Source organism: Myiozetetes cayanensis, unplaced genomic scaffold, assembly GCF_022539395.1.
Source record: "Myiozetetes cayanensis isolate MyiCay16 unplaced genomic scaffold, myiCay2020 scf26, whole genome shotgun sequence".
Taxonomy (NCBI): domain Eukaryota; kingdom Metazoa; phylum Chordata; class Aves; order Passeriformes; family Tyrannidae; genus Myiozetetes; species Myiozetetes cayanensis.
This window is the reverse complement of record NW_026087477.1, coordinates 1,574,432-1,602,073: the sequence shown is the minus strand read 5'-3', so window position 1 is coordinate 1,602,073 and position 27,642 is coordinate 1,574,432. Positions and strand designations below refer to the sequence as shown.

Sequence of the window (27,642 nt, the reverse complement as noted above, 5' to 3'; positions counted from 1 at the left end):
GATATTGGGAAGGAATTGCTGGCTGGGAGGGTGGGGAGGCCCTGGAATGAATTTCCCAGAGAAACTGTGGCTGCCCCTGGATCCCTGGAACTGTCCGTGGCCAAGTTGGAGCAACCTGGGATAAGAGTGGAAAGTGTCCCTGGTGGGGAACTGGATAGGCTTTAGGGTCCTTTCCAACCCAAACCATTCCATGATTCCATGAAATACTCTGCTCATGCTCTTACTCTCTTCTAATAACTAATTCTTGGCAGAAATGCTTGGGAGCAAATGGCAAACATGGAGCTCTTGACACAGAGGTTTTATCCTGAATTTCCTGCTGACTCCTCCTGCAGATGGGAATTGACCATCCATGGAAAGAGGAAGTGCCTTGGGCTTCTTTAGGAGGAAAAGGAGCCCAAGGCTGTGGATTTATTGACTGCAAGTGCTTTGGGATTGTCCAGAGATGGGTCCTGGGAAACTAAAACTATAAACCTGTTGGTGATGGAGAGAGAGGGTGCCAAGGCATTCCTGTGGATTGGATGCTGTGAGGGTGGGCAGGCCCTGGCCCAGGTTGGGCAGAGAAGCTGTGGCTGCCCCTGGATCCCTGGAAGTGTCCAAGGCCAGGCTGGAGCACCCTGGGCTGGTGGAAGGTGTCCCTGCCCGTGGGTTTTGATGTGCTAAGGATTAAACCTCTGAATTAAACCTCTGAATCTCCCTCCTAAATTAAGTCCCCTGTCACCCCACCTGTATTTCCCGGGTGCCCAGTGCCCCCCAGTTGCCTTTCCCAAGATCCTTCCCTCTTCTCCCCCTGTTCTCTTCCACTCCCTTGCTGTATTTTTCCACTCCTTGTGCTTTCTCGCTTCTTCAGGAAGTTCAAGGAGTTGTAGCTCTAAATTTGCACTGCACAACTCCCGTGGATCATATGGCACCCGGCTCATTTTTGGAAGGATGACACATCACAGGCACAACAAAACATGTGAAAGGCTTGGGGAGATGAGTTGAGAGCAACTTCTGTGCTCGCTTTGGGCTGTGGGAGTTGCTCCGTGTTACTTCAGGCCGTTGAACCGGCACGTGGTTTTAGGGAAGGGATGTCTTGGGATCATCCCCTGGGCTTGGAAAAACAGCTCTGCTTCCATGTCCTTCCCATTCTTCCACGAGCCCTTCTTGTCCATCCTGGAGATGCAGGCATCCAAATCAACTGATTGACGGGTTTAAAAGAGATTAAGGGCACCAAAACGTGGAATAACGATCCAGCTGGAATAGTTCACAGCTGGAATGGCATCTGGGATGTGGGGAAGGCTGGAAAATCCTGTAGTGAAATTCTTGTTTGGCTGATTTTTGTATTGCCAGATCCCAACTAGCTGATGAGGGTAAAACCATCCAGGGGAGCTGTGTTGTTGATGGAATGCACTCTTGCTGCTTCCACAGTTGTTCCAATCTCTAGGAAAAATAAATAAAGCCTAAATTTGTTGCTATTTTTTTGTTAAAAAATTAGCTTATCTGGCCCATCTCCATGGCAGTACGTTTGTCTCAGGTTTGCACCTCAATGGAAGAGCTGGAATTTCTAAAGGCATTTGATAATTGATAAAATTGTGTGATAATTGATAAAATTGTGCTTAAAATCCTGGAATCCTTGAGGTTGGAAGAGATCTTTAAGGTCATCAAGTCCAACCATCAACCAGCACCTCCGTGTTCACCATTAAACCATGTCAACAAGTGCCACATCCACGTGGTCCTTTGAACACTTCCAGGGATGGGAACTCCACCACATCCCTGTTCCAGGGCTTGGTAACCTTTTCCATGAAGAAATGTTTCGGAATATCCAATCTAAACCTTCTCTGGTGGAAGTTGAGGCCACTTAAGAGGTTCCCTCGTGCTTTCTGGCATGGAGTGTGCAGGATTTCGGGTGGAATTTTGTGTCAGGGGTGGGAATAACTGGGATACCTGTTTAATTAGTGCGTGTCCAAGTGAGGGGAAGCTCAACCCAGGTGGGTCATTCCCAGAATTTGCTCCAGGGCAACACCAGTTGTGGGTTTTGGATCAACACTGACAGTAATAAATTGCTGTCAGTGGTAACTTCAGGTTTTCCCACACTTGCTCCCAGTTTTTCTCGTTGTGCTCTGAGAATGGCAGGAGTTCTGCATGTCTGGGGTGTGGTTTTTTATTCCCTTGTTTGGAGTGGGGTCTTTAATCTGCAGATATTTGCATTTCTTCTCTTCCAAACTTCATCCCCTCACAGTGGGCAGGTGAGGTGCTGCAGGGATCCACTGCCAGCACTTGGCAGCTTCTGTTGGAATTAGGAAAGGCTTGGAAGCAAAAGTGCTGTCCATCCCTCCCTGCTGATCCCTCCACATGGGTTTCAGAACTTAGGGAAGCTCCACATGTGCTGCAATCCCAAAAAACCCCTCTTGTCCCAGGCTGATCCCCCAGCGTGGGCAGCAGGAGAAATGATGATAAATTTTTGATTGGTCCCTCCACAGGTTAATTCCATCCCTTCCTGATGGCAGACTGCATTATTGACAGCCCTCCTCTCACTCTGAATTCTCCCATCCAGATTTTGGTGAGGGTGGGAAGTTTTCCACCCGACCTCTGTGACCTTGGTCTCTGTTTTTCAGGATCCCTGGGTCTGTGGTTTGGGAGCTGCCTCTGAGTGTCTCCATAAGCAGGAACAGGACACAGGGAGTTTCAAAACTCCAAGATTCCCAACTGTCAGACACCCCCAGCCCATCAGGACTCAGGAACTTTCAGAGGCCAGCTCAGGACAGGCTGTGCTGTTCCATAAATCCCATCCCTCTGACAGCTTCCAGCTGAGGGACATGCAGCTGAAATCCTGGAATGCTGCTGCTGGAATGGCTGTGTGCAGCCAATACCCACCAGCTGCCACAGACCATTCCCACACCATGGCTGAGCTTTACCCACCACTGGAGTGGGATCCCTGTGCAACGGGCTCTGATGTACGGACAGAATTCCTCGTGCCAGCTCCGAAGGTGCTGCCTGTGGAGAAGAGCTTGGAAGAGATGGGAAAGCCAATCACTTCCATCACCACCTCATCCTGGAAACACCTCCAGTCCCCACTGGGGACACTGGGCAACAGCCTCTCCAGGGATGGGTTTGATGGGATCGTGCCTGTGGATGTCGACTCTGCTGCCAGTGGGGAACAGAGCCATGACAGAGAACACTGGGAAGGATCCAGGACTTGTCCTGCCAGTCCAGTGCTGGCTGGATCCGTGTTCCAGGAGATTAATCATGCAGATCAGGGCAGGTTCCATCCCACCTCTACTGAAAGGGACAGAGCTGGAGTTTATCAGGACACAGACTCTTTGTCAGCTCAGGATTCCGGGAGCATCCATGCTGGGAAAAGGCAGACCCCCAGTGCAGAAAAATGTGATTTTTTGGCCCAGAATGGGGGTGAGTTGGGCAGGCAGAGCGGCAGAGCTGGGGGGCTGGACATGGCCTTCAGTCAGGAGAGAAATCCATTCACTGAACCCCATTCCCTGAGCTCTTCCCAGCAGGAGAAGAACAGCTCTGGCCACATCCAGCTCAGCGAGAACTTGGAAGGTTCCGATCCAGCAGAACAAGTGGATTTGCTCCAGGGTCGTGGTGAGCTGGGAGAAGAGAGGGAAAACGCTGATGAGCCACCTCTCGTTCCAGCAACAGAGGCTGGGAGGGAGCAAGTGGAGCCATCCCACCCTTCACCCCCAGAGGAGCTTTTACCCACCACGTCTGCAGCTCCCTCCTCACCAGCCAAGAAATTCCTGTCCTGTGTCCACATCACCCTCTCCTCCAAGGTTCATCGCGTGGAGCTGCGCAGGGACGGGAACGTGGAAAGCGGGATGAAACCGGGGATAAACCCGAAACCAAGACTCAACCGGTGCCTTTGAAAGCTCCTGAAGATTCAAGAGAAGCTGCTCCCGAATTACCACCTGCTGGCCTCGTTCCAGAAGGTCCAAGATCACCTTTCCCAGTGTCTCCAGCAGATCCCAGCCGGGTGTTCTCCTCCGGGCGAGAGCCGGGCGGCAAAGCCCAGAGAGACCCCGAGTCCCTGCTCTGGGATCAGGGGGGTTTGTTCCCAGGAATATCTCCAGCTCTGTGCTTCCTGCAAAACCTGGGAGAAGGACTTCGGAGGCTGCCACTCAGATCACCACAGAAGGTCCTGGAAAAACCACCTTTTCCGCAGAAATTCACGTTCATTCCCAGGAGGATGAAGGTGCTGCCCAGAAACCCCCTGAACTTCCCAACGTTACAACTTCATCCCATTTCGAGATTTCCCCCTTCCCAAGGCAGCCTGGTGAGCAAATTCTCGTCTTTTATATATATATAGCTTAATCTACTCAAATTCAAGACATTTTTAAGCATTAAAAACCAAAAATAAAGGCATTTTTTTGCTGGAAGTAACGTTTTTGAGTAATTCTGAATATATAAAGTTGCTCATACAGGGGGAAAAAACCCAATCCTTAAACTTGGGGTTTTCAGTCTTGTGGGAAGGGATTTATATGGATAAAGTTGTGATTCAGATCAGGTTTATCTAGAACTGAGTTTGGTGTGTCCTGTAACTTCAATTTTTTAATTAAATCTGATGTGGTGATTAAATTCTCTGACATTTGTGTGGAGATAATTTGATTTGAATCACTGCTTGGAGTTTATCAAGAGAGAAATCGAATTACTGGTTTACTCTCTAGTCAAGATAATACAAAAAAATAAAGAGGAAAATCTGCACAGTCCTGCTTTTAATAAAAAATAGAAAAATAATAGAACAATTAGAGTAATTTTAATAAAAAATGAATAAAATAGAAAAACATGCAGGGTTTTTAATCCCTGTGGACAGAGGGACGTTGCTCAGTGGTTTTCCACACCAGTGATGTTTCTTGTTGGGTCTCTGTTAGATCATCAAATTGGTTTTATTGACTTGAGAGCCAAATCTATGCTCCTTTAAATTTATTTCTTTAAACATGGATCAGCTGGGAGCTGTGTGGGTACAGGAGATTATTTTTTTAAGTCACAAATTTAATACTGAGCAGGTAAGAAAGCTGGTTTTTTTCGAGGTTAGTGATGACCAACCTACCTACCTGTGGGTGGGTAGTAAATAATTCGATTAATTAGATAATTAAATCAAATAATAGTTGTGATTTCTCCCCCCAGCTCAGCCTTTACTGGTGCCATACAAACCTTCTGGAAGCACTGGGATGTATTATGTTCCCTTCCTAAAAGGAGGAGCCAAAATGTCTCCAGTTGAGTCAGAAACCAGTGGTGGGAGCTCTCACTCAGGTACTTATTTCTCTTGGATTTTCCAGGTGCAAAATGTGTCTGTAACCCATGGATATAACCCCAAAGGGCACAATTCCTGACTGCTTTGATTCCCATCCCTTGGATGAAAGGGTTGTTATTGCTCCATCCTGGCAGTGGAAAAAAAAAAACCACAAAGCTTAATATTTTAACTCGATAATTCTTTATTTCCCCCTGGGAATTCCTGCTCAGTTTGGATTCCTCCCTATCCCTGCCAGTTCTCCTGTGAAGGACGGATCACTTGGGCATTGCAGCTTTTATTTGCAGGTTGTTTTCACTCAGAGCTTTTTAAACACTCAAAGTTACTCGATCCAGATAATATTCAGAGTTAATCTCGGAGATGTCCAGTTCCTGGATTCCTGACAGCTGGAGGCCGAGGCAGTAGGTTGAGCCAACATTCCAGCCACAAATTGGGATTGGGATGGTTAAAGGTGTCTCTGCTCTTCATCTTTTTTCAAGTTTATCTGGTGAAACACGTCCAAAAGGAGAGAAACAAATGCGATGCAAATCTGTTGTTTTGCACAAATGACGATGCCAGATATAAAAATGCCACATGCAAATGAAGCCGTGGAAGGTTCTGGGAAAGTGAAGGGCAGGATTAAAAAAATAAAGCTTGTTTTTTCCACCTCCCTGCTGCACTCAGGGCTCTCAGCTTGGGAGCTGGAGGAATTGAGGGGAGTAAATCCCACCTGCTGGGATTGACAAGGATGAGGAGCCAGGGGAGGGCAGTTTGAGGTTTCTAACATTATGAGACAGTGATAAAATCATGGAATCATGGAATGGTTTGGGTTGGAAGGGACCTTAAAGATCACCTAGTTCCCCCCCTGCCATGGGTAGAGACACTTCACTAGCCCAGGTTGCTGCAGCCTGGCCTTGGACACTTCCAGGGATCAGGATCGTTGGTTAGTTGTGGAATTTCTGTCTCTGTTTGTCCAGCTTCCTGTTTTTCCCTCATCATTTTTGCTCTTTCTCTGCAGGGTCAAATGATGCTCCTCCTCCTCCAAGGTTTGTGCCCCACTTGCCTGGTCTGAGGGATGAGAATCCTCCAGGAAGTGCAGCTCTCCAGCAAAAAGAAGGATACCACAGTAAGAGGGCCAAGCCTAAGCTGGCCTGGGCTGAGGAGCAAAGGATCCCCCTGGAAGATTCTGCAGGTACTTTATGAAGTGTGGGTTGAATTCCACATCTGCTTTTCATCCACAAGATGGTTTCTCTTCCTCATTTTTCTGCTTCCCCCTGATTCCCAAAATACAGGTTGCTCAGAGGGATTGTGGACTTTCCATCCCTGGAAGTGTCCAAGGCCAGGTTGGAGCAACCTGGGCTAGTGGGAGGTGGAACTGGATGGAACTTTAAGGTCCCTTCCAACCCAACCCATCCCATAATTCCATGAAATACTTGGCCATCGGTATTTGTCAGCATTCCAGTGTCTCCAGGGCTTACTGGAGCCTGTGTAGAAAATGCCAGGAATTCCCTGGTAAACAAAGAGAGGGATGATGACTTGGTGTTGGGATGGGGGTTGTGCTCCTGCCCACAAACATCTGATGCCTTGTGATGTCACGTCAACAATCTCTGTCACGTTGGTGTTTGCCTGAATTTTAACTGGGTTTGCTGCTCTCTCTTCCATCCTTCCATCCTTCCCTGTTGCATGATATTCCCGAGGGATGAAGGTCAGGATTTTCCCCCGTAGTGACCACTTTATTTGTTGGGAATGCTGGCAAAATGAAATTAGGCTGAGCTGACTGGTGGGTTGGACACATTTATCTCATGACAACAGCTAAAATTAGTCCTCCTGGACACTCTTTTTGTCCTAAACCTCGTTTTTGAGCGGCTGATAAAATTCCTGGAATCTGAGCAGGGATGAGGATTTTTATTCCTGGACAGAGAATTGCTGAGTGATTCCTCGAAGCAGCTCTTTAATTCCTCAGGGAAGCTGTTTATTGCCTGGCACAGCATTTTGATTTGAATTCTTTAATGACTTTGATCATTCTAATTCTTCTCTTCGGGGAGGGGTTTTTAGTTCTTTTCCTTTTCACGATGGGGGGATTTTGGTATTTCCAAGGATAATTTTTATTTGCAGCAGAAAATTTCCAGTAAGGCTGCAGCACCAATAACCTGGAGAAAAATGAAAGGAGGACAAAAGTGCTCCTATAAAATGAAATAATGTTATTTTCTACATTTTAATTATTAAAAAAAAATTTTATATTTTTTATTATTTGATGGTCTAAAAGCCCAGGTAAGAAAAGAACTGTCAGGAGAAATAACATTTAATTAAACCAACCAGTGCAGTTGGAACTTAAAACAGGTCCTCAAAAGACTTTGAATGTCTTAAATCTTCCCTGACTTCTCCAACTATATTTTTAGATGGTCTAATAAAAGATTACCTCTACCCACAGAGCTTGTCTAGAGCTTAAAATGATGCAAGTTATGTGTTGTTTTTTGGTTTTTTTTTTAAATAAAGTTTCTCAGTATAAACTTCTTTTTATTTTTTGCCTGTTTACATTCCTTCCATTGGGTTGGGAACTTTTGAAGAAGTCCAGGAATAGCAGAATTCTGCCTGGTATTCCCAAGCCTGAGCTCATTTGTCAGGAGGATGTGGGGGAAGAAGCTCTTACACAAGTACATAAACACTGACCTTGTATGGGAAAACAAATTCCAGCAATTCCAGAGCTGGGGGGATTGGGAATGGTGACGTTGGCCGCGATCTTGACGTTGCACCCAACGCTCTGTTGGAAGGGAAGGGATTTTATAATTCACTCCATTATACAACGAACATAAAGCACAGTTTTAAACTTGATTTTTTTTTTTTGTATTGTATTAAAAATGTCTTTATTTTGGAGGATAATACCATGTGTGCTCCATGGATTCCCAGAGAAGGTGTGGCTTCCCCTGGATCCCTGGAAGTGTCCAAGGCCAGGTTGGAGCAACCTGGGCTGGTGGGAGATGTCCCTGCCCATGGCAGGGGGTTGGAATTAAGATGGTCTTTAAGGTCCCTTCCAACCCAACCCATTCCATGATTCTGCATAAACCCATTTAGATTCTAAATAAACCCATTTAAAATGTTGGACAGGGAAATTTCCTGAGGTGTGATGAGATTCCTCCTTCAGATCCTCTTGGATGTAATACTCTCTTGTTGAATATTCTGCATTCTGCTCTATATTCTACCCCTGGTTGAAAATGATAAAAAAATATCATTTATGTGCTTTTAATAATGCTGCAACTTCATTTCCAAGTTCATTGCACTTCAGGAATGGTTCAGTGATCCTACTTTTAATCCTTTGAAGCCACTGGAAAGTTTTAGGATGAAAATCATCCCATTTAGGACTTGATGTTTTCCATGTGATTCTTTGCAAAGAAACAAAGAATTCAAGTGGGGTTTTTTGTTTGTTTGTTTGTTTGTTTTACAGAGCACAGAGATCATTCCAAACCTGTAAAAACCACTCATTCCACCTTCAAATCCACACGGTTCTACCTCCACCACCCCATGCCCACGTGTGACAGCAGCGAGTTCTCCGAGGACAGTTCCGGACTGGGAATTGCTCCGCCTTCCTCCGGCGGTGCCTGGAAAAAACCACACCGGCATCAACGGGTGTTCTCTGCCCGTCACAGGAAAAGTGGGAAAAAGGAGTTCTTTCCACTCACTGCAGAAGCAGATGAGAGTAAAAATGAGGATGTTGGGAATGAGACAGCAGGGATGGAGCGACGTCAGCACAGGAGAGAAGCAGAACAAGGAGCAGCTGGGAATCCTCCTCTGCCACGGAGCCAAACAACTCTCCTTGAGGAGAACATGGAGAAACAACCAAGGCAGAGAACCCACTCCAGTGGGAGCTTGGATGAGCTCTGGGTGAAGTTCCTGGAGAGGCAGAGGAGGCACCAGCACCACGATTTGAGGAGTACCGGGGAGCTGTCGCTGGTGGAACGCCTGGATCGGCTGGCCAGGGTCCTGCAGAACCCCATCCAACACACCCTGATCCCAGCAAAAGCTGGGAGCAACGTTCCTGAAAGGAAAACCGAGGGAAGGGAGCGGACAAAAACAGGATTGGGAGAGAACAGCACGTCCGGGAGCGGCGCGGAGCCGACGGCGACGCGAGTTGGGCAAAGAGCGCGGGACAACCCCAGCCTGGGGGAGCTCGGGGAGAAACGGGGAGAAGAGACAACGACTCACCACAGCACCCAAATCCCTGGGGAGCAGCACCCCCTGCAATCTCCCAGCGACAACTCCTGGGAGACCAGGCTGAGCGGAGAGCACGGCACCAGCGCCTCCGAGTGGGACACGGCCACGGAGCCGGACACCACGAGCGGGAGGAGCAGCTCCCTGTCCACCATCGACACCGCCAGGCTGCTCAGGGCCTTCGGCCACCACAGGGTCCGGCTGTCTCCGAGGCTTTCCCGGCTCTACTCCACCATCAGCCACCAGAAGAGCCGCTCGGAACAGTGGGACGAGGGAAGCGGCGAAGCGGCGGGCGCGGAATATCCGAAGGTCGGAGCTGAGAGGAGCGGGAGGAGGAGGCAGATCCAGGTATGGGCCCGGGGAAAGTCGGTTCTAAATCGTCCTCACAGGAGCTTTGAAACCCTGGGCTGAGTTTGTTTGGGAATCGTGTCAAAATTCCCAGAGAGTGTTGTTTATGTGGGAAGCTGCTTCTCGTCCGAGGAGCTCCAACGAATGTCTTTGCTTTTCCAGGAATCGGGAAAAGCAAAATATCTTAAAACACCAATTGTGGGGGTTTTCCCTTGCTTTTTCTTGGCTTTTTTCTCTCTTCCTTTATTTCCCATGGGAAGCAAGATCCTGGTAATCTGCTTCCTGATCCTGGTAATCTGCTTTCTGATCCTGGGAATCTGCTTTCTGATCCTGGGAATCTGCTTTCTGATCCTGGGATCTGCTTTCTGATTCTGCTATCTACTTCTTGATCCTGGATCTGCTTCCTGATCCTGATATCTGCTTTTTGATCCTGGATCTGCTTTTTGATCTTGGGAATCTGCTTTTTGATCTTGGGAATCTGCTTTTTGATCTTGGGAATCTGCTTCCTGATCCTGGGATCTGCATCCCGATAATCCACTTCCTGATCCTGGATCTGCTTCCTGGTTTAGCAATCCCAGGGATTGCTGGTGTGGATTTGACTGGATATTGTTCCCTAAATATCTCTGGGCAAGGATAAATACAGTTATGATTGGAATTTTCCTGCTGTTTGTCCAGTTTAAGCGCTGGAATTGTTTGGAATTTGGGGGGATTATTTGGAATGTTGGGGATTGTTTGGTCTGGCTGAGTGTTGGTGCTAAACTGCTTCAGTTTAATTAGTTTTAGACTTATTTAAAACCTGAGAATTCCAGGTGAAAACTGGAATTTTAAAGGAGAGAAAGTAATTCCTTCATCGAATTTGGCTGTTGCCCTTTGGAGGAGGAAGGAAAATACCCTTAAAGAGGGATTTGACAGGGATTTGGTGTAAAAATTACGGAGTTTTGGGGTTCTATAATATCCTTTAATACTAAAAAGTTCAGGAACAAATGAGAAATATGGAAATATTTCTTTGTGTTTTTTTCTGTTACCAGAAGAAAGTGGTTCTGTCATCATTATTAGTAGCTTGAATTGAAATTATTTATTCTATTTTTATGGAGATAAAATAAGAATAAAAGCTCAAAGTCTGGGTGGTAAATGATGAAAATGATTTGAAAGTAATTAGGAATGAAAAGAAATAAAAAATAATGCAAATACTTAAACCCTGGGAGAGAAACAATTTTTCAAGGTGAAAAATGGTTTCAAAATCTTTGAATGAATATTTATATGACATTTATCTAAAGGTAAAATAAAACTGCCTTAATTATTATTTTTACTTAATGACATTTCTTTAAAGGCAAAATAAAAATATCCTAAAATTTGCAACCTTAAGACCATTCACACTGAGCATCCACCAATTAAATTATCCAACATTTCTGGCCTGGTTGTAATTATTTTTTATTATTTCATTCCCCATTCCATTCATAAAATGAATATTTCAAGGTCTGTTTGGACCTTACACCTAAATCTGATCTTTTTCCTGGTAAAATCACCTGGAAGGAAATAAATTGAATTAATACTCATTAAAGGCATTGACCCCTACAAGGCTTTAGAAACTCAGATTTTTTAAATCTTCTGATGTAAAATTAGTTTAAAAAAATCCCCATAAAGACACACATGGCCCAGGAGTGAGAGAAGATATAAGAAAAAATAAGAAAAAATAAGGAGGGAGAGAAAATAGATGGAAACCCAGCAACTTCAATTTAAAATTCAAATTTTTTCACTTCTCTGCTGCTTGGCTAGGAAAAAAAAAAATCGAATTTTATTCATATTTTTAGCATCAAATCTTTGTGTTTTGGAGGCAGAGAACCTTTCCCTGCTCCCAGAGAAATTCCTGCAGGAGTTTTTCAGGGAATTGCTGCATTTTGGAGCTGAGTTTTTTGGGGTTTTTTTGGGTTTTTGACAGCTCATTGTCAGCTTTGCTTTTTTTTATTTATAACCCAGAAGGTTTTTCTCTCTCCCAGTTTCTGTTCCCTCTGAATCTGCCATCTGGTAGCAGGTCCAGAGCTAAAGGTTGTGCTGAAATCATGGAATATTCTCCTCCCAGCGGGAATATTCGTGGCAATATTCAGGATTTAAGGGCTGCGGGAAATGGGATATTTGGGATTTTTTTGGTCTCCCTTTTTTTTAATTTCTTTTTTTTTTTATTCTGAGAAAATATTGGATTTGGGGTTTATTTTTTAAAAGAAATAATGTGTATTCAAGGCACGTGGCCGGTGCCTCTCCTAGAGCTGGGATTGTTTTGTGGAATTTAAAATCCCACAGATTTATAGGAGGAAAAATTTAGGAGATTTTATAAAAATCTGTGTTTATGAGAGTAAAAATTTATGAAATTACAAAGATCACAGATTTGTAAGAGTAGAAATTTATGAAATTTAAAACAAGCACCGATTTAATGGGAATAAAAATTAATGAAATTTAAAAAAATCCCAGGTTTGTCACTGTAGAAATTTATGAAATTAAAAAAAATCCCAGGGTTATAGGAGTAAAACATTATGGAATTTAAAAAATAACAGGTTTATAGGAGTAAAAATTTAGGGAATTTAAAAAAATCCCCATGGGTTTATAGGAGTAAAAATTGGTGACATTAAAAAACAATCCCAGATTTATAGGAGTAAATATTTATGAAATTTAAAAAAATCTGCAATTAAATAGGAGTGAATATTTATGAAATTTAAAAAAATCAAGGTTTATAAGAGTAAAAATTAATGAGATTTTAAAAAATCCCCAACTTAATACCAGTAAAAATTCATGAAATTAAAAAGATCCCAGATCTGCAGGAGTAAAAATTTATGCAATTAAAAAAATCCTGGATTTACAAGAGTAAAAATTTACGAAATTTTAAAAAAATCCCTGATTTAATAAGAATAAAATTTTATGAAATTAAGTTAAAAAAACAGGTTTATTGGAGTAAAAAGTTATGGAATTAAAAAATAATGGGTTTATAGGAGTAAAAATTTATTAAATAAAAAAAACCACCTAGATTTATAGGAGTAAAAATGTATGAAATTTTTAAAAATCCCTAATTTAATAGGAATAAAAAGTTATTAAATAAAAAAACCCACCTGGATTTATAGGAGTAAAAATGTATGAAATTTTTAAAAATCCCTAATTTAATAGGAATAAAAGTCATGAAATTAAAAGAATCTCAGATTTGTAGGAGTAAAAATTTATGAAATTAAAAAAGAAAACCAACAGGTTTATGAAAGTAAAATTTGCCTCTTTTTAATATTGCAATAAAATGATGTTTAGCATCGAAGTGCTGACAGCAAAACTCCAACAAAAAGGGGATAAAGAAGTCTCTGCTCATTTCCATGGAATCAGGAATTACTCCTAGGATCTGAATGGGATCAAGTGGGGGAAAAATTCAGTGCCATAATTAAAAAGGATTTACAGACCAAAAGGGTTGGGCCTTAAATTCCTGCTTTTTAAATGGCTTTAATATTTAAAATTAATTTATTTTATCTGTGTTGTGCTGGTTTCCCCCCTCAGCTTTCCCTGGTGTTTGAAGGTGTGAAATCCCTATTTTACCTCAGCCCTGCTCATTCCAGGGATTTATTGGGTTTGATTTTCCCCACCTGGACAACTTGGGGTGGTGGAACTTCCCGTGTTTTGAAAGGGTTTGGTGCCAATGGTCCAAAACTGGGATTCATTGGGAATTTACAGACCTCCACTTGGATCTTCCAAGGCAGTTTGTCCCTCTGGAAAACCTGGCAGTCTTGAAAGGCCTTTGGTTGGAGAGGACATGGATACAGGATTCAATCCAGGTGTTTATTCCCCCTCTTTCCAAAGCAGGAATATTCTGTGGAAGTGCAGCAAGTGATTTGGCCACAGCAAAGGGGTTTTGTTCGTCTCTTGTCCTGTTGACTTTGGACATGGAATCCTGGAATGGTTTGGCTTGGAAGGGACCTTAAAGATCATCCAGTTCCACCCCCTGCCATGGGCAGGGACACCTTCCACCAGCCCAGGTTGCTCCAACCTGGCCTTGGACACTTCCAGGGATCCAGGGGCAGCCACAGCTTCTCTGCCCAACCTGAGCCAGGGCCTGCCCACCCTCCCAGCCAGCAATTCCTTCCCAATATCCCGTCTAAATCTCCCCTTTTCCACTATGAAACCATTCCCTGTGTCCTGTCCCTCCATGCCTTGTCCCCAGTCCCTCTCCAGCTCTCCTGGAGCCCCTTCAGGCCCTGGAAGATTTCCCTGGAGCCTTCTCTTCTCCAGGCTGAACATCCCATATGAGCTGGAGGATCTCAGCACTCAGAATCTGATCCCAGGTGGGCTCTTCCCCGCACAAATAACGTGCTTTTCCCTAAAAGTTGGGATGCTGGAAGTGCCTTGGAGGATGAATGAGGATGAATCCAAGGCTGGCACAGCAGTAGGAGACCCTAAATAACAACACCTAAATAACAACAGGATCAGGCCACAACCAGGGAAAAAAAATTACGACCATCACTTTTTTTGCTGTTTAAAACCCGCTTTCTGATCATTTTGCTGGGAATTTCAGGAATTTCTGCTCTCTTTCCTCTTGTTTTCCTTAGAGCACCATCACCTTTTCCTCAGATTCCACCTGTGCCAGCAGCACCTCTTGGGGTCCCAGCTGTGCCCTCAGCACCAAGAGACGGACACGGATGCTGAACAAAGGGATCCAGGCGGGTGAGTGCCTGAATTCCAGGCTTTTCCTCCTGCCCTTCGTGGCTTTGGAAACCCCTCTCCAAAATCCAGGTGTTTCTGGTGATGGGTCTGTACAAAGCAGCACCCTTCGAAATTCACCATTAGAGAAAGGCTTAAATGTGCCAATTTAAAATAAAGGTTCAATTTCCATCCTTGCTCTGCTTTAATAACCAATTTTCTCACTTTTCAACTCCTCCACCTCAGTTTTTGAGCCGCTTTCAGCAGCAAAGGTGAACCAACTGTCTTTTTTTGTACATTGTTTTTTTTTTTTTCCTCCAGACATCTGTTGCTCCCAGAATGTATTTTGCAGGCATGTGCTATTTCAGTGTTCCATGTTCTTCCTGGTAATATTTGGGATGGTAAATTCTATTTAAAGCTGACCCTGGCCCGGTGCAATTCTGCTTTTGGGGGTGGGTGTGGGTTTTTTTTTGGTGTTAATTATCAGTTTCTTCGTTGCTTTCATTTACACCCCAACTCCCCATCATCACACTGAGGAATGGCCTTGTTTTATTCATCAGATGTATCAATTATTTATTTTTTACTGCTTTTTTTCCCCCTGTGATTCAATCAGAAAAGTATTTTTGTGGACCATGATTTGGATTGAATCAGAAAAGTGTTTTCCTGGCCCACAGTTTGTTCAGGTTTAATTCCCACTGCCCCATATAAATGTATATTTTGCTTTGTGTGTTTGGGTTACACCACTTTAATTTGGCTCTGATTATCACCCTGTGACAATCCTGAGTCACTGGAAACTCTCCTTGATTTGGAAGTGGGAATAATAAATAAAAGTTTAAAAAAAAAAAAAAACATTTTTACTTTTTAAGGTGGAGGGGGAATCAAATGATTCTTCAACTTCTAATTAAAATTAAGGGTCACCCCCAGCGCTTCGTGTGGCAATTCCAGCTGCTCTTGGAATAAGAAATTCCTACTTTGTTTGCAATTCCAGGAGACTTGGAGATTGTCAACAGTGCAACCAAGAGAAACACCCGAGATGTTGGATTGACTTTTCCAACGCCAAGATCCGTCCAGCCATCCCAGAGCATCCCTCGGGAATGCTGGCATCGTGTCCATGGTAATTTGGGGGGTATTTTTATATATATATTTATATTTAATAAAATTTATAGAAAACCAATGCAAAAATATTTTTATATATTTATATTTATTTTTATATATGTATATATTTATAATACAGATTTAATAAAGAAATTTTAGACAAAACCACTGCCAAAAATATTTATATGCCTGTATATTTATTTATATATTTGTATATTTACAATATGTATTTAATAAAGAAAATGTAGACAAAACTGCTGCCAAAAATGTTTAAAAATTAAAAATTATACCATATATATTGTATATAAAATGTATACAATACTCAGTAAGTCAGTTCTTACTCTGATTTAATCCAGAAATTTGACACAAAACCGCTGCCAAAAATATTTATATATATATATTTATAATATATATTTAATAAAGAAAATTTAGACAAAACCACTGCCAAAAATATTTTTAAATTTAAAAAAAAAAGATACTTTATATTTTGTATATACAATAATCCACAAGTCAGTGCTTACTCTGGGATTCCTTCAGGAAAAGGCCCATGGAAGGGAATGGACATGGCACACGTTTGTCTCCCACTCTTCATTCTCTCCCGTGCTCTTTCAGCAGGGACTTCGTGGTTTGTCCAAGGAGAAGGCTCGAAATCTGAATCTAGGAAAGAAAACCATTCCAGTGCCGTTTCTGGCCCTGGGCCGTCCTGGTTCGAGCCCTGGAGCAGCACCAAGCCCTGGAGGGAACCGCTCCGAGAGAAGAACTGGGAAGGGCAGCAGCACCACGAGGCTCCAGCAGCAGCTCTGGACAGAGGGGCTGGGAAGGGGCCTGTGCTGCCCTTTGTGAAGCTCACGCTGCAGGTGAGGGACCCTCCACTCTGGGACTGCTGAGATCTCCATGGATTTAGAATCTTGGAATGGTTTGGGTTGAAAGGGGACCTTAAAGATTATCCAGTTCCACCCCTGCTGTGGGCAGGGACACCTTCCACTAGCCCAGGGTGCTCCAGCCTGGCCTTGGGCACTTCCAGGGAATGGGCTGTGGGTTGTTTCAAGGGTTGTGCTGAACCTTGGGGAAACACTTTTTGTTCCTTGGTTTTATCTCCCCTCGTGGTGTCTGCAGCTCCCTCAGGAGGGGAGGGAGAGGCCAACACTGACTTCTTATCTCTGGTGCCCAGGGACAGCCCCCAGGGAATGGCTGGAGCTGTGCCAGGGCAGGCTCAGGTTGGATCTCAGGACAAGGTTCTTCCCCCAGAGGGTGGTTGGCACTGCCCAGGCTCCCCAGGGCAGTGGGCACAGCCCCAAGGCTGCCAGAGCTCCAGGAGGGTTGGGATGATCCTCTGGGGCACAGGGTGGGATTGTTGGGGTGTCTGGGCAGGGCCAGGAGTTGGACTGGATGATCCTTGTGGTCCCTTCCAACCCAGGCTATTCCATGATTCCGTGACCTTTGTAATCATTGGAAACATCACAAATCCATCCTTTTTGCTTCTGCCAGTCTGACTTGCCCCAATACACTTCCCCAATATTTGAAATATCTGCTATTTTAGGGCTTAAATAATTCAGCCTCAGGAACCAGCAGAAATGGATCTGGCACTACATGGAGTCATGATTTGTTTCCATGCAGAAATAATCCTGTGGGCTACATAATGGGTTTTTTTAGTTTAGTTTAGTTTTACTTTCTTTTCCCTCCCCCCTTATCCCTTCCCCCTTTTTATTCCTATTTTACTCTTATTTTACATTTCTTTTCTCTCTGGCCACTGAATTTTCTGTTTGTCACCAAATTATTAACCAAGATTTGGGGGGTCATAAAGGCCGCAAGTTTTTCCACGTCACACCAACTATTACGACGGGGGTTTTTTTCCCATGCTTTGGAATTCTGGTGGATATTTGGGACCCTTTGGGCACCCTGGGCCGTGTTTTGTCCCCCCTCAGGAGGCTCTGGCCGTTCATCGCCCCGATTTCATCTCCCGCTCCGGGGAGCGAGTGAAGCACCTCAAGCTGGTGATGGAGGAGAGGAGGATCCAGAGGGGGCTGCAATCCCAGCGGGAAGAGCTTGGGAATTCCCTCGGGAAGAGAAAGGGCTGCAGGAGTTCCACTCACCTGCTGGCCGACAGAGGTACCTTTCAATTCCTTCATTTAACTCATTAATTCCGGTTTTAATTTTAATTTTTTGTTCATTTTCATTCGTTTAATGAGATTTTAATTCGTTCCTTCGGTTTTTAATTCTAAATTTTGAATTCATTTTACCTCGTTGATGAATTTTAAGTTCATCAATTCGGGTTTTAATTTTAAATTTTAATTCATTAATTCAATGAAATTTTTAACAGATTCAATTTTTAACTTTCAATTCCAATTCATTTTAATTCATTAATTAAATGAAACTTTAATTCATTCATTCAATTTTAATTCTAAATTTCAATTCATTTTACCTCATTAATGAATTTTAAATCAATTAATTAATTTTTTAACTTGACATTTCAATTAGTTTTAATTAATTAATTCAATTTTAATTCTTTTGAAGCCTTATTAATTTTTCATTAATTCAGTTTTTAATTCTAAATTTGAATTCATTTTACCTCATTAATGAATTTTAAGTTCATTAATTCAGTTTATAATTTTAAATCTCAATTCAATTCATTAATTTAATGAAATTTTAACTCATTCAATCTTTACATTTCAGTTAGTTTCAATTCATTAATTCAATTTTAATTAATTAAATTTTAATTATTTTGAAACCTTATGAATTTTTAATTAATTCAGTTTGTAATTCTAAATTTCAATTCATTTTACCTCATTAACAAATTTTAAATTTGTTATTTCAGTTTTCAATTTTAAAGTTCAAGTCATTTTCATTCATTAATTTGATGACATTTTAACTCATTAATTCAATTTTATTTCTAAATTTGAATTCATTTGAACTCTAAAGAGTTTTTAATTTGTTTTTAATTATAACTTTGAATTTATTTTAACTCAATGAAATTTTAATTCAGTTTTTCATTTCAGCTTTTATTTTTAATTCAGTAGTGTAATGAAATTTTAATTCATTAATTCAGTTTTAAATTCCAATTCACTATAATTCATTAATTTAATGAAATTTTAATTAATTCATTGTCAGTTTTAAATTTTAAATTTCATGCAATTTCCAGCCATTAATTCAAGTTTTAAATTTTAAATAATTCCTGTTGAGTCATTAATTTAATGAATTCCCACATTGTACTTGCTCTGTGTGTTTTTAATAGAAATGCTGCGATTATTTAACTTCATTCTCTATAAAACCCTTAGAAAAAAATCTTTATCAAGAGCTTTTTATGAAGGCTTTTTATAAAGACTTTGAACAAAGGATGTTTTTTATAAGGACTTTTATAAAACTTATAAAAGACTTGGTGATCAATGAACTTTTTCATCGTTCCCTTCACTCGGAATTTTCCATGTAGGTTTTCCAGGGAGGGAAAAAAGAAGAGCAATTCCAAAGAGTGAAATGGTCCAGAGGTCTAAAAGGTAAATTGAAGGGGATTTAATTCCAGGGGGATCAGTGCCCTGGGGTGGGAAAAGGGGATGAATTGGGTGTGAAAAGAAATCAGTGAGATCCCAGCTGGAATAATCCATCCAGTGCCTCCAGTGTAAGGAGGACATGAAATTACTGGAGCAAGTTGATTAAAGGGACTGGAGCACCTTCCCTATGGATACGGGCTGGGAATGCTGGGAATGTTCAGCTGCAGAGGAGAAGGCTCTGGGAGATCTTCCAGCACCTTCCAGTGTGTGAAGGGGCTCCAAGGAATCTGGAGAGAAACCCTTCCTTGGGAAATGTAGGGACTGGACAAGTGGGAATGGCTTCAGACTGAAAGAGGAGAAATTTCGGTTGGATATTTATTGGGAGGGAATTCTTCCCTGGGAGGGACTGGAATGGAATTCCCAGAGAAGCTGTGGCTGCCCCTGGATCCCTGGAAGTGTCCAAGGCCAGGTTGGAGCACCCTGGGCTAGTGGAAGGTGTCCCTGCCCATGGCAGGGGGTGGAACTTGATAATCTTTAAGGTCCCTTCCAAACCAAAGCATTCCAGGATTCCATGATTAGAAGAACATTTGGGAAAGGTTCAGCAGCAGCACCACATTACTGCAAACACTGCAGTTTGGAAAAGCTGCCTAACGAGGCTCAATCAGGTTATCCCTGTGATAAAATCTTGCCACGGATGAATGGGCACATCACTGGGAATCAGCACAACCAGGCAGGAAAATTCCCTGGAATTATTCAGTACGGAAGATATCGAGGCTCTGCCTATTTCAGCTGGGTGATCGTGTCAGCTGCATGGTCATTTTAATCTTGTAAATATTGCTTTTGGGAGATGCTGCTTGTAAGAGAAAGACTTTATGGGATGTGGCAATGTCCTGTCTCACACCTCTGTATTCCACATTTTCCCAGGAAACCCCCAAATAGATTTTTCGGGGATGTGCTTGGCCAGGAGCCTTTAACAGAACATGAACATAAAACAGAGGATGATTTTGTTGTTTTGTTTTTGTTTTTGTTTTTTTTTTAATATCAGTAAGTCCCAATTTACTATTTAGGGCTTTTTTAATTTTTTTTTTCTTTTTCAGGATCTATGAGCAGCTTCCAGAGGTGAGGAAGAAGAGGGAGGAGGAGAAGAGAAGGCTGGAATACAACTCGTACCGCCTGAAAGCACAGCTCTATAAAACAGTGGGTGTTCCACTCCGGGACATTCCAAAATGTTCTTCCATGAACTCAGAAATACAGAGGAATGTTTGCTAAGTGGGAATCCTGTGGTATTGTTTGGGAATTTTAGGGGGGGTTAGGCTGTACTGGGATTTAATCAGGGTCAAAGTGGAGGTAAAATTTAGGAAAAATCCTAAAATAAGCAGAGGGGCCCCGTTTGTCCTTTGGGAGAAGGGCATCTCCAAAACTGACCATCCATGAGCCTCACGCTTCTCTTCATAAGACCTGATCTTGGAATCATGGAATGGTTTGTGTTGGAAGGACCTTAAAGATCATCTCATTCCAACATTCCAACCCCCTGCCATGGGCAGGGACACCTTCCCCTAGCCCAGGTTGCTCCAACCTGGCCTTGGACACTTCCAGGGATCCAGGGGCAACCACAGCTTCTCTGGGAATTCCATTCCAGTCCCTTCCCACCCTCCCAGGGAAGAATTCCCTCCCAATATCCAACCTAAAGTTCCCCTCTCTCCTTCTGAAGCCCATTCCCCTTGTCCTGTCCCTCCATCCCTTGTCCAAAGTCTCTCCCTGTGTTCCTTGTCGCTCCTTCAGGTCCTGGAAGGCCACAATTAGGTCACCTCAGAGCCTTCTCTTTTCCAGGCTGAACAATCCCAATTTTCCCAGTGTTTCCTCACAGCAGAGCTGCTCCATCCCTGTAATCTGAACTCCTGTGGACTCACTCCCAACACCTCCATGTCCTTCCCGTGCTGGGGACCCAAAAGATGAGGAACAACAAACCCTTTGTAGTACAAACACTGGGGTTTTTAACCTGACCTACTTCACTTTTAGCATTACAACCCTTTCCTGGCTGAGTCAGTCCAACCAGAGCTGAAATATTAGTTATTCCAGCCACAGCTGGGATAATAATTTTATTGGGAATGCCAGTAGTTGGATTTTAAAAGTCAGGGCTTGTGACTCAATGTGTTATCCAGAACATCTTCCCAGTGTGATTGTGGGGATTCTCCTCCAGAAGTGCTCGGATTTGATGCTGTATTTTTGCAGGGTATTTTCAGGACATATTTTTTTCCCAGCAGTCTGAGAATTCCAGGTGCTGGTGCAGTAAAGTTTGAGGAGTTCAATGAATGCTGGAAGTCACTGACTTGGAATAGCAGAGTCAGCTGGAAGCAGGGAGGGAATAGGATCAGAAGTTTTGGATATCAGTGTGGTTTTGATTGGAAGATGCTGATTCACTGTGGTGAATAATTGGAATATTTTACTTTTCCTTGCTGATGCAGAGGAGCTGCAGATACAGGGAATGCTTTGTTTGGAATGTGGTTGATGTGTTGCTGAGAGCATCAATTCCATGCATGGATCATTCATGAGATAAAGAACCACAGATTTTGTGGAATGACTCCAAAAATGAGGCAGGGAACTGGGGGGAGAAAAGAGCTGGTGGAAAAGCTACACTGCAAACGTGTGTGATCTGGGGATTTTGGGATTTAGGGATCCACTGTGCCCGAAGTGTGGTCTGGAGGGTCTCTCTGGGAATGTGGGACAGCAGGTCCTGCCTCTGGAGCAGAGCTGGCTCCTGGTTTGATTCCTGTCACCTGATGTTCTGCCTCAGTATCCCTTTGCTTTTGTACTTTTTAATTTCAAATGGAGCATAAAATCATCCCAGTCAGAGCAGGGCAGGGAATGGCCTTAAATTTGGAAAACTATGGAGTGGAGACAGATTCCTGATCTGATGGTGGCAGAAATCAGAACTCTCTGAACCTCAGTGAAGTGAAAATGGATTTTATGAGTTTATCAGATACAAATTCGTTCCATACCTGAGGCTTTTCCTTTAAACAGAGTGAGTTTGTGTTTTTAATAAGTAGGGAATATGGGAGAAACCTCCATAAAGGGCATAAATGTGATTTATGTGCTTCCCTCTATCCCTTAAAAAAAAAAAAAGAAAAGCAATATTAGCATTGAGGAAACTTATTTTGTTTAAGAAAGGGACCACAAGGTGTCACTGCCCCAAAGGGAAAAGCACTTTGTTCTGGAGCTGGGAGACAATTCCACCACAGATCTGGGAGGGTTTGGGAGCTCTGAGGGCTGATGGGAGATGTCAGGGGAAAAATCATGGAATCACAGCCTGCTTTGGGTTGGAAGGGACCTTAAAGCCCATCCAGCTCCACCAGGTATTCTGTGTTTGGGTTGTTCCTTGAAAATTTATTACCTTTTTTTTTTTATTACCTTTTTTTTTTGGAAGGGTTTGGAAAGAACTTTTCCCCTACATTTTCAGGCAGCTCAGGATTGTGCAGGACTTCCATCTCCCCTTCATCCTTCCTGTTGGATTCCTAATTTATTCCATTGATTGCTGTAGAAAACACTTTCTGTGCCTTCCACTGTCCATGTTGCTCTTCTCCTGTGTCCTTTCCTGAATACATCCCAAATTTGGGAACAGGTGACTCCCAAAAGTTTCTGCTCAGCAGGTGGAGGGGAGACATGATCATGGATATTCAGGGAACAATCTCTCAGCTAATTCCAAGATATTTTTAACCTTGATATCTTTAGGCTTGTTCCTGACCATTCCCACAGCAGCCTGCATGGCATTATCCTGCTTTTTTTTTTTTCATGGGAAGGAGTGAGAAACAACTGGGCTGATTTAGGTGTCCTAAAAAGTGTCAATGAACACCCATTTTGCAGTGTTTTATTAGCCTTTAATTCCCAGGTTGGAGCATCCTGGTCTAGGGGAAGGTGTTCCATGGCAGGGGGTTGGAACTGGATGGGCTTGAAAGTCCTGCTCAGCATTTGGAATTTCAAAATCACCCCAAAAACTCATCTCTTTCACTTTCTTTTCCCTGCAGAAAATCACCAACCACATCTTAGGGAAGAAGGTGCCTTGGGACTGATGGGAATGATCCCTTCAAACCACCCTGGGATGTTCCAGCCCCGGAGCAGAATGTGACGTGGAAGGAAAAAAAAACCAAAACACGCAGGGAATGCTTTTACAGCTCAGATTTTGTGGTGTTGGGTGGCTTTTTGTACTGATCTGATCTTGCCCTGTTTAAGAATCAACGATTTGGGATGAGTGTCAGGCTTTTATGGGGGTTTTTTTTGTAGGGGTTTGATGCGCTTCCAAAGTCAGCATAGTTGGGAAAAACTCGCCTCATAATATATTTACAGCTCCCTGATTGGAATAGAGGCTTTCTATATTTATTTTCAATGGGGTTTGAACAATGATTTTTTTATTATTATTTTTTGAATTCCTGTCTTGTAGAAAATTTCCTTGTTTTTAATAACAACAAAAAAAAAAACCTGAATAAAGCACCTGAGTTGTAGTAAACTGTTGCAGCTTGTCTGGGGATGAACCTGGAGAGAGTCTAATCAGAGGTATTTTTGAGGATTTTGGGGGGAATTTTTAAGGCTTTCCAGGGAGAATCACCCCCACCTGATGAGATGGTCATGTCCTGCCTGGTTGCACCTTCAACCAGCATCACTTCAAAGAGAAAATACAGAGGTTTGTGGTTCTTGGTGGTAAAATCTTAAGTGATGTTTTTCTTGTCACTGTGGAGCTCGTGTGGTGGATAAACAGGAAAAAACACATCTGAGGGAGAATGAAGTGGGTGTGAGCTGTGGTTTCCTATTCTCTCTGCCTCAGGTGTTCTCAGTAACTCAGTTCAAGGAGCAGTTTTGAGAAAACGCCCAATTCTGCGGAAACTGAGGCACAGCTCGGAGAGGGAAGGCTCTGGAGAGACCTTCCAGCACCTTCCAGGGCCTGGAGAGGCTCCAGGAGAGCTGGAGAGGGACTGTGGGGACAATGCATGGAGGGACAGGACACAGGGAATGGCTTCAAACTGGAAAAGTGAAGATTTAGATGGGATATTGGGAAGGAATTGTTGGTTGTGTCTGATACAGGAATGGACTTGTTCCCTGGGACGAGAAATTGGGGTGTCTTGGGAGTCCTGACAAGATCTTCCCTCACTTTGAACTCGTTTAAGGCCATTCAGCTGCTTAACTCTGCCTTTAGCTTTGCAATGATGAAACACCAAAGGGAGCTGAAGGGCTTTGATGATGGAAAAGCCCTCTGAGGTCAAGTCCAAGCATTCCCAGCACTGCCAAGGCCACCCCTGTCCCCAAGTGCCACATCCCCTCCAGGGATGGGGATCCACCCCTGCCCTGGGCAGCTGTGCCAGGGCTGGTTTCATCACCCTTTGGGTGCTGAAATCTTCTCCCAAAATTGATGAGGAGGGGAGTGTTGTCGTCCATCCCTCCCTCGGTTTCTCCCTCAGGGATTCTCGTGAAGCTGACTCACCCCCATTCCACTGCCATGGGATAAATCTTGTGCTGGATGCAGAGCAGCCAGTGTTTACAGTTCTGGGGGAAGGAGACTGTTGATGTTTGGAGTCCCTGCTTCCAACACTCCAAACTTCATTCCAAGAACTCAGCTTGGCTTGTGTTGCTTCCAGAGTGGAGTCATCCAGTGAAGTTCTGCAAATTTTGGGGAGCTCAGTGAGGACAGAACTGATTTTTTTTTTTTTTTTTGGACTCCTGCAGGAGCAGATTTTTACTCTCAATTAATCAGGAATGTTCTTGGATCAGCAGCCTCCCCTCACAGGGATTGCTGTGTGTCCACAACCTGAACTTGAGGTGGGAAACGTGGTGGATGGGGTGGACAAACAAGGAACTGGAAAAGAGGTATTAAAAAATCCACCTTATGCTTTGAGACTTGATTTTAAAATAAGAGGCTTTTTATTTTTTGCACCTTCCACTTCCTCTTCCATGGCCATTTCCAAGAGTTCTCCCTTTTGTGCTGGAAATTCCACCCTGAGAGACTTTTAGAGAAACATGGTCAGTCCTCTGGTTTTTGGTGGGTGTTTTTGGAGTCCCTCCTATGGAGAACCACTCAAGTTTGTTTGGATTTTTTTTGGAATCCTTTCCATGGAGAACCCTTCTCATATCAGGCCCTGATGGGGCTTGAGTGGATGTTTGGGACACATTCTCTCATTGCTGGTAACTGGAAAGAATCCCTTGGAAATCTCTTGTGACGAGGATGTAAAAATAGAGCTGGAGCGCCCAATTTCCTTGGAAAAGGAAGTTCCTCCCAGAATTCAGTCATGTTACCAAACATCTGCCTGGATGTGGCCTGGTCCAGTGTGGTGGCTGCTGGAGGACCCTTCCCAGAAGGAATTCTGGTGGTAAATTTGTAGGCATTGTAGGAGAACACAACGGGACGACTTGGAAGAGGAGGAGGCAAGGAAGGATTTGCCCTGTGGAACTGCAGGTGAGGAAACCACTTCCTCTTCTAGAATTCCAGAAGATTTGGGCTGGAAGGGACCTTAAAAACCATCTAATTCCAACCCCCTTCCATGCTCATCCAGAATTAGATGAATTAAAGACTTTACAGACTTTTTATCCAATCTCCCTTAATTCCATCTTATTTTTTTCCTGGTTTGCAATTCCCTTTTCCTGAAACCATTCCCTGATGAAGACATGACTTCCTGGCTGGCTGTTCATTAGTCCAGATCAACCTTTTGATCCAGTAAAGCAGATCTTAATATATTGTTTCCTTTCTGCTGCACTTACGAGCCGGGTGACGGTGAAGTCATCGGGTGGCTCGGGGTGGGAATTCTTCCCGACTGCTGGAAATGGGAAAGGCTCGGCTCTTTCACACAGGCAGGGTTTGAAAGTCAAGCTTTTATTAATATTTCTCTGCCTCCATCAGCAGATAAACTGAATTCCCCGGGTCAGAGGAGCCCCCGAGGGCGGGTGAAGGACCCCCGGCGTGACAAATGGAAGCGGCGGTGATTAATGCGCTCCTGGAAGGCGCTCAAATTCCACGGGGATGAGGACACTTGGGAGAGGTCTTCCTAGGGAAAAAGGGGATTTTTTAAATCCAGTCCAATTTCATCCCTGTGCCCATGTGGGATGCAGCCCTGTTGCTTCATCAGAAGCTGCTTCAAACTTCGTGATGTAGGAGAGACTCCAGCTCGTTTTCCTGAAGTTGTGGTTTCCCTACCTGAGATGGATTCGGTGGATTCCATGAATCCCCCTGTGTGGCTGCTGGTCCCAGCCAGGCCTCCATGAGTCATCTGCTGAGGAGCCAGCCCTGACCTTCCTCTGGACAGGGATGAGCCCCCTGAGACTTCCCCGTTGGATCTGGAGGAGATGACGCTCCAGCCGTGGCCTCCTCAGCTCGAGTTCCTGTGACATCACGTGTGGATTGAACTGTCATTTGAAGGGATTGTGTGAAGTTTGGTCTGAAGAGACTTTTTTGGGGGTCTGTCAGGGCAAAAGCTTTTTTGAGCAGCAGAGAAGTGTTTTACTAGAGAAGGGCAATGCATCCAGGGAAGGGAACGGAGCTGGGAAGGGGCTGGAGCAGCAGGAGCAGCTGAGGGAACTGGGGGGGCTCAGCCAGGAGAAAAGGAGGCTCAGGGGGGACCTTCTGGCTCTGCAACTCCCTGACAGGAGGGGGGAGCCGGGGGGGTGTTGGGCTCTGCTCCCAGGGAACAGGGACAGGAGGAGAGGGAACGGCCTCCAGCTGTGCCAGGGGAGGGGCAAGTTGGACATCAGCAGGAATTTCTCCCTGGAAAGGGTGGTCAGGCCGTGGCAGGGGCTGCCCAGGGAGATTTGGAGTCCCCACCCTGGAGGTGTCCAAGGCAGGCCTGGCCATGGCACTCAGTGCTCTGGGCTGGGGGACAAGGTGGGGATGGGGCACAGGGGGGATCCTTGGGCTGCGAGGGCTTTTCCAGCCTCACTGATTCTGGGATTCTGTGTCACAGCTGAGCGTGTCCTTTGCAAAGGTCCCGTGATGGGTGAAGGGTGATGGTGTTTGAGCTGATGGGTCAGTGAAGCCCCAAAATGTGGGTGCCCAGGATCACCCCTCCCATGCTGTGTGTCCCTGTCCTGGCTGCCTCCCTCATGACTATGGAGGAGCTCCTGGGAGCCCCCTGAAAACGGATACCAGGAGCCTCTCCTTGCCTGTAATTCCCTGGTTTGTGAGTGATTCCCACCCCTGCTTCCCACGTGCTGCTCTTGGCTCACTCCAGGCTGCAGGAATCCCCGAATCTGGGCTCAGCTGCCAGGCTGTGACCCAGCTGCAGGTCCTGGTCGGGTGCCACAGCTTCTGTTGGCTTTTGTCAGCAGGGATATCAAGTGATCCAGGCTGGAGGCACGGGAACGACGCCTGTTCCCCCGCACAAAAAGGCTTTTTTTGTAGGCTCTGGATCCCCCCCCCAGCTGCTGCCCCAGCCCCGTGCAGGGCCATGGGCTTCACATCCCAAGCTCTGCTCACATTCCCTGGGCTGGTGGGAAGCAGAGAAACTTCTGCCTGGTTGGGGAAGGGGAGGAACGAGGAAAAATGTCCCGATCTGTGGAGGAACGGTGAGGCCACGCCAGAGCCTGTTGGCTGCCCTGGCTTTCCTTCTTCCTGCTCCGTCCCACCCCTGGCTCACCCCTCCTGGAAAGTCC

At 44.3% G+C, this 27,642-nt stretch overlaps 2 protein-coding genes across 5 annotated transcripts in view; both read left to right on the top strand.

Moving 5' to 3' along the window:
• The window catches only part of LOC126642953 (centrosome-associated protein ALMS1-like), a 31,879-nt gene extending 28,015 nt beyond the window's left edge, over positions 1 to 3,864 (top strand). Inside the window, exon 9 of the mRNA XM_050321027.1 lies at positions 2,595 to 3,864. Coding sequence (XP_050176984.1) covers positions 2,595 to 3,860 — 1,266 coding nt within the window. The 3' untranslated portion in view covers positions 3,861 to 3,864. The remainder of the gene's footprint in view (positions 1 to 2,594) is intronic.
• A 261-nt stretch (positions 3,865 to 4,125) lies between these two features.
• On the top strand, positions 4,126 to 26,587 carry ALMS1 (ALMS1 centrosome and basal body associated protein). 4 transcript variants are annotated; one of them, XR_007629643.1, is made up of 12 exons: positions 4,126 to 4,267; positions 5,119 to 5,244; positions 6,240 to 6,413; positions 8,664 to 9,775; positions 14,347 to 14,461; positions 15,426 to 15,551; positions 16,148 to 16,389; positions 17,458 to 17,641; positions 18,960 to 19,023; positions 20,115 to 20,214; positions 23,040 to 25,456; positions 25,898 to 26,587. XR_007629643.1 is itself a non-coding variant. In XM_050321048.1 (11 exons), the coding sequence occupies exons 2-11, from the start codon at positions 5,163 to 5,165 to the stop codon at positions 23,082 to 23,084; spliced, it is 2,247 nt and encodes a 748-aa protein (XP_050177005.1). In that variant the 5' UTR covers positions 4,126 to 4,267; positions 5,119 to 5,162; the 3' UTR covers positions 23,085 to 25,848. The 4 variants fall into 4 exon arrangements, 1 of the variants encoding a protein (XP_050177005.1); XR_007629642.1 differs by having other exon boundaries at positions 16,145 to 16,389; positions 25,901 to 26,587; XR_007629641.1 differs by having other exon boundaries at positions 16,145 to 16,389.
• The last annotated feature ends 1,055 nt before the right edge of the window (positions 26,588 to 27,642 follow it).

What these genes read in the sequence shown, in the direction of transcription:
- ALMS1 (XM_050321048.1), top strand. Translation starts at nt 5,163, where the DNA reads ATGTATTATGTTCCCTTCCTAAAAGGAGGAGCCAAAATGTCTCCAGTT. An exon ending in ATGCTGGCATCGTGTCCATG is followed by an intron (nt 15,552 to 16,144) that starts GTAATTTGGGGG and finishes GTGCTCTTTCAG; the next exon opens with CAGGGACTTCGTGGTTTGTC. An exon ending in TTGTGAAGCTCACGCTGCAG is followed by an intron (nt 16,390 to 17,457) that starts GTGAGGGACCCT and finishes GTCCCCCCTCAG; the next exon opens with GAGGCTCTGGCCGTTCATCG.